The sequence below is a fragment of the Heterocephalus glaber genome, unplaced genomic scaffold (assembly GCF_053883595.1).
Source record: "Heterocephalus glaber isolate CG9 unplaced genomic scaffold, H.glaber_assembly_v1.0 deba00001662, whole genome shotgun sequence".
Lineage (NCBI taxonomy): Eukaryota > Metazoa > Chordata > Mammalia > Rodentia > Bathyergidae > Heterocephalus > Heterocephalus glaber.
This window is the reverse complement of record NW_028258403.1, coordinates 5,728,799-5,747,192: the sequence shown is the minus strand read 5'-3', so window position 1 is coordinate 5,747,192 and position 18,394 is coordinate 5,728,799. Positions and strand designations below refer to the sequence as shown.

General features: G+C 39.3%; 1 protein-coding gene and 1 pseudogene across 1 annotated transcript; both read left to right on the top strand.

Moving 5' to 3' along the window:
- The first annotated feature begins 3,763 nt into the window (after positions 1 to 3,763).
- LOC101714023 (mast cell protease 1) lies at positions 3,764 to 6,164 on the top strand. Its single transcript, XM_004864064.3, has 5 exons — positions 3,764 to 3,849; positions 4,343 to 4,490; positions 4,904 to 5,039; positions 5,280 to 5,534; positions 5,918 to 6,164. The coding sequence occupies exons 1-5, from the start codon at positions 3,777 to 3,779 to the stop codon at positions 6,059 to 6,061; spliced, it is 756 nt and encodes a 251-aa protein (XP_004864121.2). The 5' UTR covers positions 3,764 to 3,776; the 3' UTR covers positions 6,062 to 6,164.
- A 2,966-nt stretch (positions 6,165 to 9,130) lies between these two features.
- Positions 9,131 to 10,549, top strand: LOC101702854 (E3 SUMO-protein ligase PIAS2 pseudogene; annotated as a pseudogene).
- The last annotated feature ends 7,845 nt before the right edge of the window (positions 10,550 to 18,394 follow it).

Below are 18,394 nucleotides of genomic sequence, written 5' to 3'. Positions count from 1 at the left end.
GTGAAGTGGCTAGGTGACCAAGTTCCCCAAGTGGAAGTGCACTACTGCCTTCCCCAGATCAGTAGCTGCAAGTGATGTGTTCATGTGCCCCAGCAATAAAACTACACCAAGAAGAACAGCTACAATTGGAGTTACCACCTGAGTAAATTTATGATATCTCACTGTAATTCCTCAAGATTCAGAATCTTCTACACAAACCAAATGCATGAGTTGAACCATCACTCTTGCATCATTCATTAAATTTTTGGCTGTATTTAATTAACACTGACTGTCCTCCATTAATATTACACTGCTCTAAGTTTACTATTTTCATAGGTAGAGGCAGCACTGATGGATTCCAGGGGTTATTTTCCACCATAATGCCCTTTAATCTATGAGGCATTATGAGGAATGTGTTTACTCTCCTTATAATTTGAAACTGAAGAAATAATCAAAGATTTATTTGTGACCCATTAGCCCCAGTATGAGATGGGCCAAAACCTTGTTGACCATCTCTATAACATGCTACTCTGACTAGGGACTTACAGAAACACTTTGGGTCATCTCTAATCAGTATCAGTACAGTGCCAGTACCTAGTAATCAGGGGGGAAAAGTTAGTTTTCCAATTTTTTCATCAATGTGACTATGAATCAGATAGCCACATGGAGTTCTGGGGAAAGCAAGGAGAAAGATACATACAGAAATTTTTTGCCATGGTGCAAGCACTTCCATCAAGGACACTGAATCCCTGTCACTCATAGAGCTCTAAGCCAATGATCTGGTTCAAGTCTAGTAACTAGCTAAAGTGCCTTGTTGATAAGACCTCTCACCACCAGACCTAGAACATGTCTCCTTATACAAACCAACTCATACTTGAACAGACTGCCTATCTATACCAGTTCTAGAGGATACCATGATCAACTGATCAATGTCAAAGACCTCTGTATGTGAAGTTATTTTCATTTCTGCCTCAACTCCGACATTCATTACAGTAACCTTGTCCCTTGACCTCATTTTTCCATACCATCCCCCCCACCTCGGATCCCACCATAATATTGGAACTCAGAGAGCCCTGGTCAGTAGTAGCAGTTCCTAGCCATCCAAGGCCTGCAGCAAACAACCACTGTAGAGCACTTCACTTCACAGATGCTCATGCTCATGCTCCTACCCCAGTGCAATTCTCACAGCTTTGGTGAAAAGAAGGTCCTTGCACATACTCGGAAGTGAGTAGGCCAGTCTTACACAATAAGTACACCTTAAATCTGATCTCCCTAAGCCTTTGAATGAATTTCTTTACAGTATACCAAAGAAAATCTGGCACCACAACACCATAGTCCACTTGTGGTCTATAGTTCTAACTGAACAGGCATATTGTTAGACCCACTGCAACATGATTCTGACCACAGAATCCCCACTTAGTACAGGACATCCTGTCAACACTGTCAGCCTTGTCCCTCATTCTGTTCCTTCCAACCTACTCCACACCATTCCCATTTGTGTTTCTGTTGATAAAAAGTAACAAAAATCTTGTAATTGTTTTGCTATATATTGTAATTCCTCATGGGTCTTGCATGTCTAGATTTACATCTATAAATGCAGAAGTAAATAGACAGTGGGGATAAAGATTAGAATCTGAGGAGAATCAACAGTCCCCTAAAAAGCCACTAACTAGAGGGTCCCTCTACAGATTCTTCAATTAAGACTAAACTCTTCAAGGCAGAGAAAATGGGCTTCCTTTACTGGCAAAGGTAGATTGGAGGAGTTAAGAGGCTCAAGGTCCCATTTTCATCTGAATCTACTCAAAGGTATTTCCATCCCAATTTTCAGAATTTAGTTTTTGCCAATAATTCCTTAACTCTAAGAGACTCTGCCAGTTTAGGAATTCAAAATGTGTTGCAAATCGCCCAAAGGACAAAACTATGGCTTGATTTTCAGGAATCACACATGTGAGGTTCTATGAACAAGTGTTTTTTTCCTGACAGTCATAGATTTCTGCACTCTTACTTATATCATAAATTTACAATTAAATATCCACAGTTCATCATTTTTTCTTTGCCTAAGTTCCTGAATCCACTTAGAAGAAATCAGCCCAATCTCTTATACTACTTATTTCCATTAATATAGTGTGTAACAGCAAATATTTAGTCACCCAAAGCCTTGTCCTGGATTACAGCTATCTGCAGGTGACAATTTAAGTGACAGATTTACTACTTAATGGCATAAATGATCTTTTATAATCTAAAACTAATATTCTTTCACTTAAAACATGGTTATTGATAACTTTAAATAGGTCCAGATTCGTGAACCAATACCAGAAACACAATTCAGTTCACAAAACCTAAGGTTACATTTCCCTAGTCTCGCTTCCAGTGCCAAGATCTCTACTGTGGAGAGTTCAGTGGTGTTAAATACAGAATGTATTCTATATAAAACTGTGATAACTGGGATAACTGGCAAGGGTATCTCCTCTAGATCCTAGTTGTTATTGTTGCTTCTTTTGTTTTGTTTTGCTTTGTTTCAGCAGTCAAGGAAAGTGAGATAATATAAGGAAAGATCGTGGGTCTGGACTCAAACAGAAATGGAATCAATGCTTACTTCAGATATTTAAAGGTTATGCCATTTTGTAAGATGATTCAAGTTCTCTAAACATGAATTCCCTAGTTTTAAAATTTGAAATAATAATATATATCAGGGTTGAGGTAAGGTTGAATGAGATAAAATACACACATGAAAAGTACCATATGTCATTGACTATGAAATGCACAATATGTCACATTTTAACAACTTTACAACAGGAATGAAGTCATACTCAATGGCATGCCTTTGTTTCTTTGTGAACACTGCTTTTGCCTCCCACTGGCGCAAGAAGTAATCAACCCCCAGAGTAAAACCTCAAATAATGACAGATGCAGATATCTTGTTATCAGATCAAGTGGAACTCTATACGGACAGAGTCTCTAGTGAACACATGCTTTCTACCTTCCATTTTCTCCATTCACTGGACTAACTTCATCCCACTTCCCTTACTACTCAGATTAAAAGAAGGGAAAAAATAGAACTGTCAAACACTAACAAACTAAATTTTGGATTTTGATTTTATGTAATATTCTGATCCTCTATTGAGTGTGTGCACTAATACCTGAAAGGATTGTTACTGATAATAAATGAAATCTTCATAAGAGGTCCTGTTAGAGAAAACATATTGTGAATATTCGATAAATTCTCCTTCTTTGTTCCTTCTCTTGCTTCCACATTCTATTTTTCTACTCATTTGAATATAGGGATTCTACTATTTGGATACAAGGATGGGCTGGTTTTCCAATTTGCTAACACAAACTATGGCTGCTTGGCCAAATCAGCCACCATTTCTTTTTGTAAATAAAGTTTTATTGAAACGCAGTCATACCCATTTGTTTACCTCTGCCACAGTGAGGTGAATAGTTGCCACAAAGGCAGTATGGCCCTCATAGCTGAACATAATGCTTAGCCATTTACAAAAAGAAGCTTGTTAATACCTGTTGTAGAGTCTCCCAATTCATGTTACTATCCTGCCTCTGAAGAGTAGTTTGAATGAAAAACAGTAAATGCCCAGTCCCAGGAGCCAGGACTCCTGGGGTCTTTTCACAGCTTCACCAGCAGAGCAGAGAGTAGAAATAAGAATTTCTGATAAGAACAATTAACTCGCCAGAGTGAAAGCTTGACTAGGCCGGTTTTGTGGTTTCCAGCCCTGCCCTTTCTTCTACTTCTGGGACTATAAAAGCAGGGATCAGAGAAAGGGTGGTGTAAGAAGCTCACTATGGGCAGCATCATAGGGCAAATGCAGGCCCTGTTCCTCCTGGTGATCCTTCTGCCTCCTGAAGCTGGAGCTGGTGAGTCTTGCCTGTACTTTCCTGTCCTTTAGATCTCCAGATCTCAGCCCAAATGTGTTTGCCTGAGTCAGGAAAGAGTCTAGAAGAAGGCTACAAGATCCCTTTCCAAGTGCCCCAAGAGAAATCTCTAACAGGAAGGGTCACAGCCTCTCTTGCAGTGGCCGATTGCCTTCACCTGCTTTCCTCAAAATACCCACAATTCTGGTTCATGACCCTTCTCTGGCCATACCTTTGTGTTGAGGAGATTCAGATGAGGACATGAAGAAATGCCTAAATAAAATGACAACTCAGAAGACTGGCCTTTGTGTTCTGAGGATTCACAGAATGAAATTGGGAGAAAGGCAAAAAAAGGAGGCATAAAGGGGCTTTACTACATAAGGGTAAGGGTGAGGGTCAGGTGCAGTCTCTCAGTTTAAACTCATAGTCCTCTGTCAGTGCTTTGCTGGAAGGTTCTGTTAGCCTGTGACTGGGAACCTGGGGTTCTTTGTTCCAGAAGAGATTATTGGCGGTATTAAGTCGAAGCCTCACTCCCGCCCCTACATGGCCCATCTGAAAATCAGTAGCAGAGGTAATATTTACAGCTGTGGTGGGTTTCTCATAAGTCAACAGTTTGTGCTGACTGCTGCTCACTGCAAAGGACGGTAAGAAACTTTTGACTTATTCTCTCTTCATGTGAGGATGCGTAGAAACCAGAGTTACAGAAAATACTAAAGTGACCTGAAGAGAGGCTCTCCTGCCCTGCTAATCTCTAGGAGGTCAGAAATAGGCAGATCTGGCCATTTCACTCCTCACCCCTACCAGAGAACAAGACTTTATTCAGGGCACCCCAGATCAAGACAGTCAACACTGCCCCTCTCATGCTGGTGCTATCAGAGCAATCCCAGTCTGTGTATGCCAGCTCCCTGCCCTTCCTCAATTCTGTTGTCCCTCATGACTCTGCCCTTAGAAGATCTGAGCCCCTCAAGTGTGAACTGCGAATAGGGTCACTCTGTTCATAATGGGCCCTTCTCAAAAGATGGACACTTTTTCCTGACTCTCTTTTGTGCCTTAACAGGAAAATTACTGTCATTCTTGGAGCTCATGACTTAACACAGAAAGAAGACACATGGCAGAAGCTGGAAGTCACAGAACAATTTGTTCACCCAAATTACAATCCTTTTACAAATCTCAATGACATCATGTTACTGAAGGTGCCGTTATCTTTTTTGTGCTTCTCAGTTGCCCTTTCCTTAACCTTTTTGCTGATCTGTGACCTTTCTCGTTCTCTCTTTCAACCCATTTCCTTGGAACTCATTTTCCCACTCCATGTTATCACCACCCCATTGGGGAGAAACTCTTGACCCTGCCCCAGGAGACCTTTGCTTCACCACGCTGCCCAATACCACCCAGATTTCTTGGGCAATGATCCATCTTCTCTGCTCCTCAAACAGCTGCAAAGCAAAGTCACGCTGACCCGTTCTGTGAACACAATTCCCTTGCCTACCGCATCCACTTTCATTCAACCTGGGAGAATGTGCCGGGCAGCTGGCTGGGGGAGAACAGGGGTGCTGGAGCCAGCATCAGATATTCTGAGAGAGGTGAAGCTGAGAATCATGGATGAAAATGCTTGTGACAACTATCAAGCTTATAATAATAAATTGCAACTCTGTGTGGGTAATCCCAGGAAGATAAGATCAGCATACAAGGTGACTACAAACTTATTCTTAGAGGGAAACAACATCCTTGGGGGGGGGGGGGAAGTTGCCTAATAGAGTGACTGGTGTCTGTTCATGGGTTCTTAGCTGTCCAAGAACTGGAATCCACTCTTCTGGTCCCATCTTCCTATCCAACCAATTTTCCACACAGGGCTCCAGAAGAGAAAGAGAGAGGGTCGAGGGAACAGGATCTGGAGCACTGAGCCCAGACTAGAGACAGAATGCAAGCAGTAAATCCTTACCTGGTGACCCCAAGACCCCAGACCCAGCTCTGGATACCTTGGGGCTACCTAGGGTCTCACTGAACCATAGTGAGGAGAGAGTAGTGGAGGAAGGACAATCTTTGCTCATGTTCTGCTCTCTCTAACCCACAGGGTGACTCTGGGGGACCCCTTCTGTGTGCTGGGGTGGCCCAAGGAATTGTGTCTTATGGACGTTTCAACGCACAGCCCCCTGCTGTCTTCACTCGCATATCTCCATATGTGCCCTGGATTAAGGAAATCCTGAATAAAAAGTAGCCAAGAGGTACTGCCATCCTGAGGGAGAGTCCCCAGACCTGAGCCTTCCCTGGCTTCAGCAGATGATTGCTCCCGATGAACCTCAATAAAGATGCAACCTCCAGCATGTGTGTGACTCCCTTCTGTGTTCACTGCTGAGAAGTGGTCTCCTTTCCCACCCACATCCCCCTCTATCTTGAATGAAGAGTTGCACTGGGCTCCTTTCTTGCTATGTTAGTTATCTGATGACCAACTCCCCTGAATTGGTGATGCCATGGATTATTAAAGATTGTCTAAAATATGTAGGTCTCTACTAAAGGATTTAACATCTAGATTAATGTTGGCACTAATTACTTTCTTCCTTCACTGCCTTCTCTTCTCCTTGCTCCTCTTCTGCCTCTTCCTTCTCTCACAAAACCCCATGTCTCAACCATTAGAATTCATCCATGCAAGACAGTAAACTTCCCATGACTACCCCAGAGATGGTCCCAGGCCTGTGCCTGGATTCCCTGTCTACTGATTCCTTATGTTCTTGACACCTGCCCCACCATCATCCTCCCCCTCAATAATGGGTCTGCATCCAGAGAAGCAGCTGCCTGCAACACTCCTCAGGATGGGTCTGTGACTATAGCAATCACAACAGAAGGTAGGAGCCAGCTCTTTCTGCAGCTGTACAGAAGACAGAGCCACTCCAGCCCAGGAGAGGGCTCTTCAAAAACATCAGTGTGAGGCTGGCCCCAAAAATATATCAGAACCACCTAAATTCAACTGTCATCTTCCTCAAAGATGACATAGCATCTCCATGTCTTGCAGAAGAGGAATGCCTGAGTTGGGTCGAGTTCTCCAAAGTGTCCTCCTCTGAGTAACCTGCAATCCTATGAATCCCCACAGCTACCAGTAACTGAGCTGGTCTGGATCAGTACACTCACACCCACAACCCCTAGGATAAGGGAAACGGCAAGAATTCTATGGAGCCTGCAATTAAAGGAGCTATACACAGGTCTCACCACTGTCGCTAGGGTGCCTAAAAAGATAAGCATGGCCCCTGACTACTGCATCATGAGAAATTGCTTCCACTTCTGGTCCCAGACGAGGGACCCAGCACCTTCATATTCCTCACTGCCTGCCAGGCCCCCTGATCTGGCCTTCCAGCTTCACCACTAATTAGTATAGATGTAAAGGACAAAAAGAATATTGTACTTGACTGCCTACACACACTCCTCTCACTCTATCTGGAAAAGAAGCACATGTGGGGGAAAAAATAAGACCCAAATATAAGATCTCAAACTTTAAACAACTTATGTAGGACCACTTTTAAGATGATTTTCCCTTTTTTCTAACTCTTGTTAATATTTCTATAATTAATAATAGTTTTTAAATGTGAAATAGACAGAGCAGAGACACTGAGTATGTTTCCTTAGAAGACTCAAACACACACTGTTTCAGCAGAGATCCCATTGCCTCTTTCCCCCTGGACCCGACAGACAGCACATACTCCACGCAGCCCTTCTTCCCAGGAAAATGGGCAACTGCATGCAGAGAAAGCATGCCCACCCTACCTTGCCAGCCTGGCCCACAAGAAATAGTGGGACAGATGGAGACTGCTGAGAGCTGGGCTGAGCCCACAGACTGGAACCCAAGGGCTTCCAGAAAGGCTACCACAGCAGATCAAACAGCATCACGTGGACATTTGGTGTGGAAAGAACAGTTGGTAAACAGCTACTCCAAAGAAAGATAAGAGTATCAGTATCACTAGGGTCTAATTCTGAGATGTGGAAGATGGGGCCCAGGCCGTGGGCCTTTCTGACAGACTTAGAGAGTGATAAGAGTCACAGCACCACAAGACCAGTAGGACTAACCATCCAGATAAGGGGGCTTTGCCCTGAGTGAGAGGAGCAGTAGTGACCAGACAGCCTAGCTTCACGAAAGCTCTCAGTGCATCACAGTCAGCAAGCTGTCCACTGCCGAAATGCTAAAGAGGAAGTCAGCTCAGCTGAAGGCACCGTGAAAGAAGGGCCCAAGAGGAGGTCAGCAAGTTAGCTGCTAATCTTCTTCCTGCAAAAGTGGGAATAAAGCCAAAACTGGCAGTGGGAAAGGATAAATCTTCCAACAAAAGTGCAAATAAAATTCAATCTCATTATTCTGTGTTACTAATTGCATCAATAAAAAAACTTGGCGCCTTGTCCCATGGCGTTAGAAGGTCAATGCTATACTCAGGAACATGCTGGATTTCACAGAATCTTGATCTGGTTAGATCATCTTAGGGACATATAAGCAAATGAAATAGGTGTTTACTCATGCCATGCCAAAATACTTTTCTTTTCCAAAAGGTAATGAAAATGTTTCCTTTAGTGATTTTATTTCTTTTTCATTCTTTTCATTTTGATATTTTCAAAATGTTGGACTTGGTGACACACACCTGTGATCCAAGCATTCAGAATGCTGAGCCAGGAGGATCACTGTGAGTTTGAGGCCAGCCTGGGCTACATATATAGTAAGTTGAAGATCAATCTAAACTACACAGCAAGACCCTGTCTCAAAAAAATATACTAAAAAAAATCTTTTAAAAATACCTTTCTCTACTTAGGGGTCAGGTTTCTAACATAGTTTTTACAAGAAGGAATATTAGGGACTGGGAGGGTGGTCATGGGAAAGCAGGTAGAAAGGGATAGGGTGGAAAGTGGACATGATCAAGGCAGGATATACGCATGTATAGAAATTCCACATTAATTTTTACAATTAATATGTTAATAATTATAATAATTTTAAGGCATACTCATCTAACTAACTTACCATTAGAGTGGCTTACTGTTGCTTAAATAAATAAGGTTCTTACAAAGAGATAAAACAAAGTATTGATTAATCACACAACATATTCACACAGTTGAGTCTTCACATTTGTAAGCAATAAAAGCAGCAAAAAAAACAAAAAGAAAAGAAAAAGAAAACCATCCCTAGAATGTGGTTATCCCTATCAGGACGTACTCTGACATCTTTGGTCCTACAGGTTCAGTTTCCCCATTGGCTTTATTACTGGGTTGTGAAAGATTGAACATTTGAGTATGTAGTGTGCATGACATTAAATTGTGAATGTTTGGGCCTGGAGGCGGTGGCAGCGACAGCAGCAGTAGCAGCAGCGGTGTCTTCAGCGGCTCCCAGGGCAGGACGGTGCTGGCAGCAGCGGGCGTGGTGGCGGCTGCTGGCAGCGGGATATGCATATGGAGGGACTTTTTGTCAGGTGGTCGGAGAGATTACACAGTTCAAGTTCAGCTGAGACATTGCCTGGCAGAGACAAGTTGTCCTCAAGAAGATAAGTATCCCAATAGTCTCAGTATAAAAGTAAATGGGAAGGTATTTCCTTTCCTGGCTATGCACCACTGCCAAGAAATGGGATTGAGCAGAAGCGCCCTGGACGCCCCTTGAATATTACATCTTTAGTTAGGTTGTCTTCAGCTGTGCCAAACCAGATTTCTATTTCTTGAGCATCCGAAACTGGAAAGAATTATTCTATGTCTGGATATCTTGTACGACAACTGACATCAGCCATGTTATTACCGAGATTAAAAATGAAAGGTATTAGAAACCCCGATCATTCCAGAGCACTAATTAAAAAAAAAAACTTACTGAGGATCCTGATAGTGAAATTGCTACAACTAGTCTTCAGGTGTCCTTGACATGTCCTCTAGGGAAAATGAGGCTAACACTCCCATGTTATGCAGTGATGTGTGTACATCTGCCGTGTTCGATGCTGCCCTTCATCTACAAATGAATGAGAAGAAGCACACCTGGATTTGTCCTGTGTATGACAAAAAAAGCTACTTAGGAAAGTCTAATATTAGATGGGCTTTTTATGGAAATTCTCAATGACGGCTCTGATGTGGATGAGATCAAATTCCAAGAAGATGGTTCTTGGTGTCCAATGAGACCAAAGAAAGAAACTAGAAAGTATCCAGCCAACCATGTACAAAACTAGAAAGTTCAAGGGTCCTCAGTAAGCCTTGTTCAGTTGCTGTAGCCAGTGAAGCAAGCAAGAAGAAAGTGAACATTATTGACCTAACAATAGAAAGCTCTTCTGATGAAGAGGAAGACCCTCCTGCCAAAAGGAAATGCATCTTTATGTCAGAAACACAAAGCAGCCCAACCAAAAGGATTCTCATGTATCAGCCATCTTCTACAAGAGTGCCCAGCGTGACTTCCGTTGATCCTGCTGCTATTCTGCTTTCATTAACAAACTACTCAGTGCCATTCTACCACATGCCAATATTGAGCATGTCATCAGATTTGCCAGGTTTGGGTTTTCTTTCCCTTATTCCAGTCAATCTCCAGCAGTACTGTCCTCCTACGTTTTTGGATAGTCTCACCTCACCCTTAGCAACAAGCAGTAGATCTGTCACCACCACCAGCCCCCATGAAAGCAGTACCCATGTTAGTTTGTCCGGGAGCAGGAGTGAGACAAGGGTCATAACCAGCAATGGAAGTAGCATTCCTGACGTCATCTCATTGGACTAAAGAAGGAATCACTTGCTTTGGAGAATCATTTCATCAAAACTGCTTTTCCTTGGATCTCTGGTCCATGGAAGCTATTTTTTTGGCAATTTGATATTTATTGAAACTTCAGATGGATTCTTTTGCTTTCTGAGAGATGAACATAGTGATAGCAGCAATAGCCAAATGATAAGCAAGGACTTCTTACACATGCTGTGTGCTGATCATCAGATACATTCAGCCATAAACAGTGTCTTAAACTATGGATTTCAATTTCATATGTTACTAGATGGATTCTACAAATCATTTTAAAATTTTTGTCATATATATAATAAACAGCAATAAAAATCATGTAAATATTTGAACTTTCTAATTAAAAAAGATGTAATCATTGAAAAAATTGTGAATTTATGAGACTTACATAACAGTTGATCAACATTGAAAGTTATTTGTACCCTCACTGCCTTTTAAGAAACATTTATTTCCATATATTAGGCTGGATAGTCACTGTAATGACAGCTTAAAAAAGAATCACAATACCCGGCTTTTTTAGATTTGCAGTATATACTTTTTATTGGTATATGTTTGTAATACATAGTATTTACATTTCTCTTGGGGTATTGCCATATAGTTATATCATACCTTGATCATTTTGTTTCCCATTTCCCCCTTCCTGGCCAGCCCCTCTCTTCTTCCTCTGATCCCCTTCCTCATCTCCTAAAAATCTGTCTTTATGTTTTTCTATTTTACTTATAGTTTATATTTCTCATATAAGAGAAATCATGTGGTATTTAACTTTCTGTGTCTTATTTCACTTAATATTATGGTCTAAATGTCCGTCCATTTTAATGCAAATGACATGCATTTTTTCTTCTTTATGGCTGAGAAAATTTCACAATATATATATTTTTTCTTTATCCATTTGTCTGTGGATAGACATCTAGGTTATTTCCACAACTTAACTATTATGAATTGTGCTCCTACAAACATGGATATGCATGTATCATGTAATATGATGCCTTTAACTCTTTTGGGAAGATACTCAGGAGAGGTACAGCTGTGTCAAAGGGAATTTCCATTTTTAGCTTTTTGAAGAATCCCCATACTGATTTATAGTGCTTGTACTAGTTTACATTCCCACCAACAATGTAGAAGCATTTCTTTTCCCCACATCTTCACCAGCATTTGCTGGTGTGGGGGGTGTGGGGGGAGGTGTTGATTTTCTAGGAGAAGCTTGCTGTGTTTGGTTTTCCTGATGTGAACTTGACTGTTCCTGTCAAAGGAGGAGCTTGGTCCTCACTGTCACTGGGAACAGCTGCTGTTCTCATCAAGGGAGCTCTGATCTTTACCGTGAGCATCACTTCCTGGCTCCAGTATAGATCCTTCAGCCTGGTGGCACAAATCCTTCACCCCACTGATGCAGCTTTTCTGGCTTCCACTACTGACCTTTGGGCCTGCCTGGTGTAGATCTTCAATATGGACAGGCATGAGTTATTGCCCTAGGCTCTAGGCCACTGGCCGGACTCATGGAGGACTTTGCCTTGGACTCTAGGCTTTTAGCTGGACATGTGTGGGACATTGCTGTGAGATCCAGGCCCTCAGCTGGATTCTTCGGGTATCTAACATGTGCTGGATCTCTTGCACTCCTCTGCATTTGACTTTTTGGGTGACTATTATAAAATAATCCTGTAAATTATGTGTCCTGTAATAAATCTGTTCTCTTGCAAACCCTCACTACAACAGTTATTATGGAGGATTAATCTTTTTTAGTTCTTCTATATTCTAAATATGAGTCATCTCTCAAAAAAATAGCTGAGGGGCTGGGGATTTAGCTCAGTGGTTCCACCGCCTGCCTCGCAAGCACAAGGTCCCGAGTTTGATCCCTGGTACTGAAAAAGAAAAAAAGAGTAGCTGGGAAAAAATTTTCTCATTCTGTAACTTGTCTCCTCACTCTGTTGATTGTTTCCTTTACTGTGCACATGACTTTTTAATTTGATGTCATTCGTTTGTTGATTCTTGGTATTATTTCTTTCATTATTGGAGTTCTGTGCAGGAGGTCCTTGCCTACCTATGGCTTGAAGAGTTTCCCCTGTGTTATCTTCCTGTAATTTCAAAATTTTTGGTTTTAAGTTTAAGTCTTTGATCCATTTTTATTTTACTTTAAAATGAGGTGAGACATCACTGGTCATTCGAGAGATGCAGATGAAAACAACACTGAGATTCCACCTCACCCCACAAAGAATGGCTGCTATCAAGAAATCAACCAATAACAAATGCTGGCAGGGGTGTGGAGAGAAAGGAACCCTTCTCCATTGCTGGTGGGAGTGCAGACTGGTGCAACCACTGTGGAAGTCAGTATGGAGATACCTCAAAGAACTAGGACTAGAGGTTACATTTGACCCAGCTATTCCCCTACTGGGAATCTTCCCCAAAGAATTAAAAAAATCATACCACAGCGATATATGTGCACCTATGTTTATAGCGGCACACTTTGTAATACCTAAAGCTTGGAAACAGCCCAAGTGCCCATCGACTGGAAACTGGATAAAGAAGATGTGGTTTTTTTATAAAATGGAGTACTACTCAGCCATAAAGAATGAGAAACTAGAGACATTTATAGCTAAATGGATGCATACTGAGGCCATACTCTTAAGTGAAATAAATAGGACACTAATGTGTAAATACTGAATAGTTTCTCTAGTGTGAGAAATTGAAAGTGTAAATAAGGATGAAAATGATTAAAATGAAAAATTGATAATTTGAAATAGGAAAAGGTCCAAGGTTTAGGGGATGGAGGGAGGGTAAGAGGAAAGGGAAGAAGGGAAAGGAAAAATTATGAGAAAGAAAAAAATTGAATCAAAGTCTGTGTAAATAGGGAAGGGTGGAGGGGGTGAAGGGTGCACAGGTAATGGGAGAAAAAAGAAGAACTAAGATACATCATGTTCAGGTACAAACACCCAATGATAAATGTAAATGTATTTTATACCTAAAATGTACCAATAGATATATACATAAATAAAAAGATAATAAAATGAAGTGAGAGATATGGGTCTAGTTTCTTTCTTCTGCACATGGATAACCAGTTTTCCTGCACCATTTATTGAAGAGGCTGTCTTTTCTCCAGCATTTGTTCTTAGTCTTTTGGTCAAAACTCAGATGGCTGTAGGTGCACGGGACTGTTTCTGCATTTTCTATTCTAATGCAGTGGTCATTGTACGTATTTTAGTGGCAGCACCATGTTCCTGTTATTAGAGCTTTGTAGCATAATTGGAAATCAGGAATTGTGATGCCTCTCGCTCTTTGTGCTCAAGATTGCTTTGGCTATTCTGGGTCTCCTCTGGATCCATATAAAAGTTGGGGGTTTTTTTCTAGTTCTGTGAAGAATCCTGTTAGTATTTTAAGAGAGATTTCATTAAATCTCTATATCACTTTTGGTAATATGGTCACTTTTACAATATTAATTCTGCCTGTCTAAGAACAGTAGATGTTTTTCCATTTTCTAATGTCCTCCTCAATCTCTTTCTTTAGAGTTCTATAGCTTTCATTATAGAGTTCTTTCACCTCTTTTGTTAAGTTGATTCCAGGTTCTTAGTTTTTTGAAATTATCATAAGTGGAATTGTTTTCCTGATTTCTTTCTCAGTGGATTATTTTATTAATTAGTTTTATGAATTGATTTCATATCCTGACATTTTGCTGAATTTATCAACTCTAAGAGTCTTCCTAACAAGTCTTTCAGATCTTCTATATAAGGATCATATCTACAAATAGAGATAATTTAGCTTCTTCCTTTCCTAGTCACATCCCTTTTATTTCTGCATCTTGCATAATGGCTCTAAGAGTTCAAGTACTAACAAGAGTGATAAAAGTGAACACACTTGTTCCCAATTTTGGAGGAAATTCAGTTTTCCCCATTTAGTGTGATGTTTGCTGTGAGTTTGTCATATATGGCTTTTATTGGTTTGAGATAAGGTCCTCCTATTCCTATTTTCATCAAAGATTTTATCACAAAGGGATTCTGGATTTTGTCAAAGACTCTTTCTGTGTGTATTGAGATGATCATGTAACTTTTATCCTTGATTCTGTTTATGTGCTGTATTACATTTACTGATTTATGCACATTGTACCATCCTTGTATCCCTGGAATGAAGCCAACTTAGTCATGGTATATCATCTTTTTAATGATTTGTTGAATTCCATTTGCAAATAACTTATTGAGAATTTTTGCATGTATATTCATCAAGAATAATGGTAGTTTTCTTTTTTTGTTGAGTCTTTATCTAGTTTTGACATCAAGGTAATGATGGATTCATACAAAGAGTTTGGAAGTATTTCTTCCCTTTAAATTTCATGGAAAGATTTGGTGTTTATTCTTCTCTAAAGTTCTGGCAAAAAATTCAGCAGTAAATCCATCATGTCCTAGGCTTTTATTAGCTGGCAGAGTTTTTATTAATGTATGGATTTCATTGCTTATTTTTAGTCTGTTTAGGGTTTTTATATTTTCTTTGTTCAATTTTGGTTAGTTACGTGTGTCTAGAAATTTATTCATTTCTTTCAGATTCTCAAGTTCATTGAAATAATAAGTCTTTTAAAATAGTTTCTTATAATCCTCCAGATTTCAGTAATATCTGTTGTAGTTTCGCCATTTTTATTACTAATTATATCAAGGGCCGAGGATTTAGCCCAGTGGTTTCACCGCCTGCTGCACAAGCGCAAGGACCCGAGTTCGATCCCCAGAACCAAAAAAAAAAAAAGTATAATTACCAGTTATATCAATGTAGGTCTTGTCTTTCTTTTGGTAAGTTTTGCTAAGGGCTTATCGATCTTGTTTATCATTTCCAAGAATCAACTTTTTAATTCAGTAATCCGTTGTATTGTTTTTTGGTTTCAACTTCATTGATTTCTGCTCTGATCTCCATTATTTCTTTCTTTCTGTTAGTATGGGTTTTGGATTGCTCTTTTTCTAGGACCTCGAGATGCAGCATTAGGTTACTTATTTGGGATCATTCCGTTTCTCTACTATATGCATTCACCACTATAAACTTTCATCTTAGAACTGTTTCATTGTGTCCCCTGGATTCTGATATGTTGTGTTTTCATTATTGTATGATTCTAAGCATTTTTAAAATGTTTTCCCTAATTTCTTGTATGATCCATTGATGATTCAAGCATGTATTATACAATCTCCATATATGTGTAGTTTCTGGGTTTACTTTTGCTCTTGATTTTTTGTTTCATTCCACTGTGATCTGACAGGATGCAAGAGATTATTTCAACTCTTTTGTATTTATTGAGACATGCTTTGTGGCCTAAAGTATGGTCTATTTTGGAGGAAGTTTTGTGAGCTGCTGAGAAGAATGTATATTCTACTATTGTTGGATGAAATGCTCTGTAGACATCTGTTAAATCCATTTGTTCTGTGGTGTGGTTTAACTCTGATATTTCTTTAATGAATTTTTGTCTGATTGACGCGTCTGTTTCTGACAGGAGGCTATTAAAATCCCCCAGTAAGACTGTATTGGTGTCTGTCTTTTTATGTTAAATAGTTTTTGTTTCACAAAATTGGGTGGCTGATATTCAGTGTATACATAGTCACAATTTTCATCTCTTCTTGGTGAACTGTTCCCTTTACCAATATGTAAAGACATTCTTTCTCTTCTGATCAGTTTTGATTTGAAGTCATATTTGTCAGAAATTAAAATAGCTCCTCCTGCTTGCTTTCAGGCTCTGGCTGTATCAGGTATTATTTTCCATCCTTTCACTTTCAGCCTGTGTGTTTCTCTATGTAATGAGTGAACCTCTTGCAGTAACATATAGTTGTTTTTATCCAATCTGACAGTCTGTGTCTTTTGATTGAGGAGTTAAGACCATTTACATTGAGTATTATTATTGAAAGATATTTACTGATTCATATCATTGTATTATTTTTCCAGTGTTCAATTCCTTCATTATTTTCCTTTTATTTAACTACTCTCCCATTTGGATGTATGTTTTCCTTTGGGCTGTTTGGTAGTATTGACCTCCTTGTCTGTTTAGGATTCCCTGGAGTATTTTCTGCAATGCTGTTTGGTGGTCATGTATTTCTTTAGATTCCTTTATTAAGGAATGTTTGTATTTCTCCATCCATCTTGAAAGATGGTTTTTCAGGATATTTGGATTGGCAATTGTTTTCTTATAGGGCTTGAAATCATTTGCTCTAAGCTCTCCTGACCTTAAAGTTTTGTGTTGAAAATCTGCTGTTTTTCTGATAGGTTTTGCCTTCATAAGTTACCCAGTGTTTTTCTCTAACACCTTTAGTATTCTTTGTTCTGAATTTCTGAAACATTTATTATGATATGCAATGGAGAAGTTCTCTTCTGGTTGTGTTTATTTGGGTTTCTAAATGCCCAATTTACCCAGTTATCTATCTCATTCCCTAAATTTGGAAAAATTTTTTGCAATAATTTTAGTGAATACATTTTTATATCATTAGAATCTAACTCTAACCCTTCTTGAATTCCAATACCCTTAGATTTGTTCTTTTGAATTTATCTAATAGCTCTTGGATCATTCTCTGATCATCTCTTGTTGTTTGTTTGTTTGTTTATTTGTGTGTGGAGTGATGCTAGATAAATGAATTACTCTATCAATCTTGTCCTCAAGTCCTGATAGTCTATCTTCTGACCTGATCGTGCCTATTACCAAAAGTTTCTATTGAGTTTTTAATTTCCAATGTTTCTGCTCAGTTTCTCTTCATAACTTCTAATTCTTTATTAAAGTAGTCATTCATATTCCACATTGTCTTCCTTAATTTTGCTTACTTGTATCTTCTTTAGGCTTATTGATCATCTTTTTTAATCTTATTGATCATCTTATCAACTGACTCATTCTGCTGCTTATTTATTTATATCTTCTTTAAATTATGGAGTATCTTAGTAATTGCTTTATTCATCTGATTATTCGCATCTCCTTTAAGCTCTTCAATCATTTTAACTGTTTGTATTTTGAGTTCTTTGTCTGGAAATTAATCTGCTTCAGTGCCTGTGAGATCAGTTTTGGGGCAGATATGAATTCTTTAAAGCAGCATGTTCCCTTGTTTTCTCATGACTCTTGGGTAGACCAGTTAGGGTAGAAAGCTCTGCGAGTACTGTGGATATCTCCCACTAAATACATTTCTTCCTCTTATGTGTTCCTAACTCTAGGTATGAGTCAGTATAAGGCACCTATTCAAACTATGCATCATACCAGGATCAGTCCCTATCACTGCATTGCAAAGAGAGAGCTACAGTCATATTAGCATCCACAGAACCAACCATATATCAACATATAATTTAAAACTTGTTGTAAAAGTTCACAATTCACTCAATAACCTAAGAAGTAGACAAAAGAATAATACTAATAGAGAGTAGGCTGGGGATATAGAAGAAGAGAAAAGAAAAAAAAGAGTATAAAAGATCAAAATTAAGAAAAAAGGAAATTTTTTTTAAAAGATAGCAGAGAATGAAAAAAGATAAGGTTTTAGTAATATTATTTGTATACCTGGAACAGAAGGAGGGATAAGAGAAGGTTTGAGAGGTTATATATGAGGGTGGAAAGAAGGAGGAAAAAGAGAAAAAGATATAATTGGAAAGTCAGAGAAGGTTTAAGGAGATTTAATACAATTAAACTAGTAGAATCTAATGTTTGAAGATTCCAGACACAAGTCTAAGTGAGGTGAACCTAACAGGTCAATGTAAGACACTATATAAACAAAAGCAACAATTAAGTCTTATACATAGTTGCATATACACATACACTCCACATATACATTCTAAGAGAGCAAAAAAGGAGGGAAATTAAAAACAAGAATAAAAATTGTGTTGTGCTGATTGTATTTGTATACCAGAAAATAC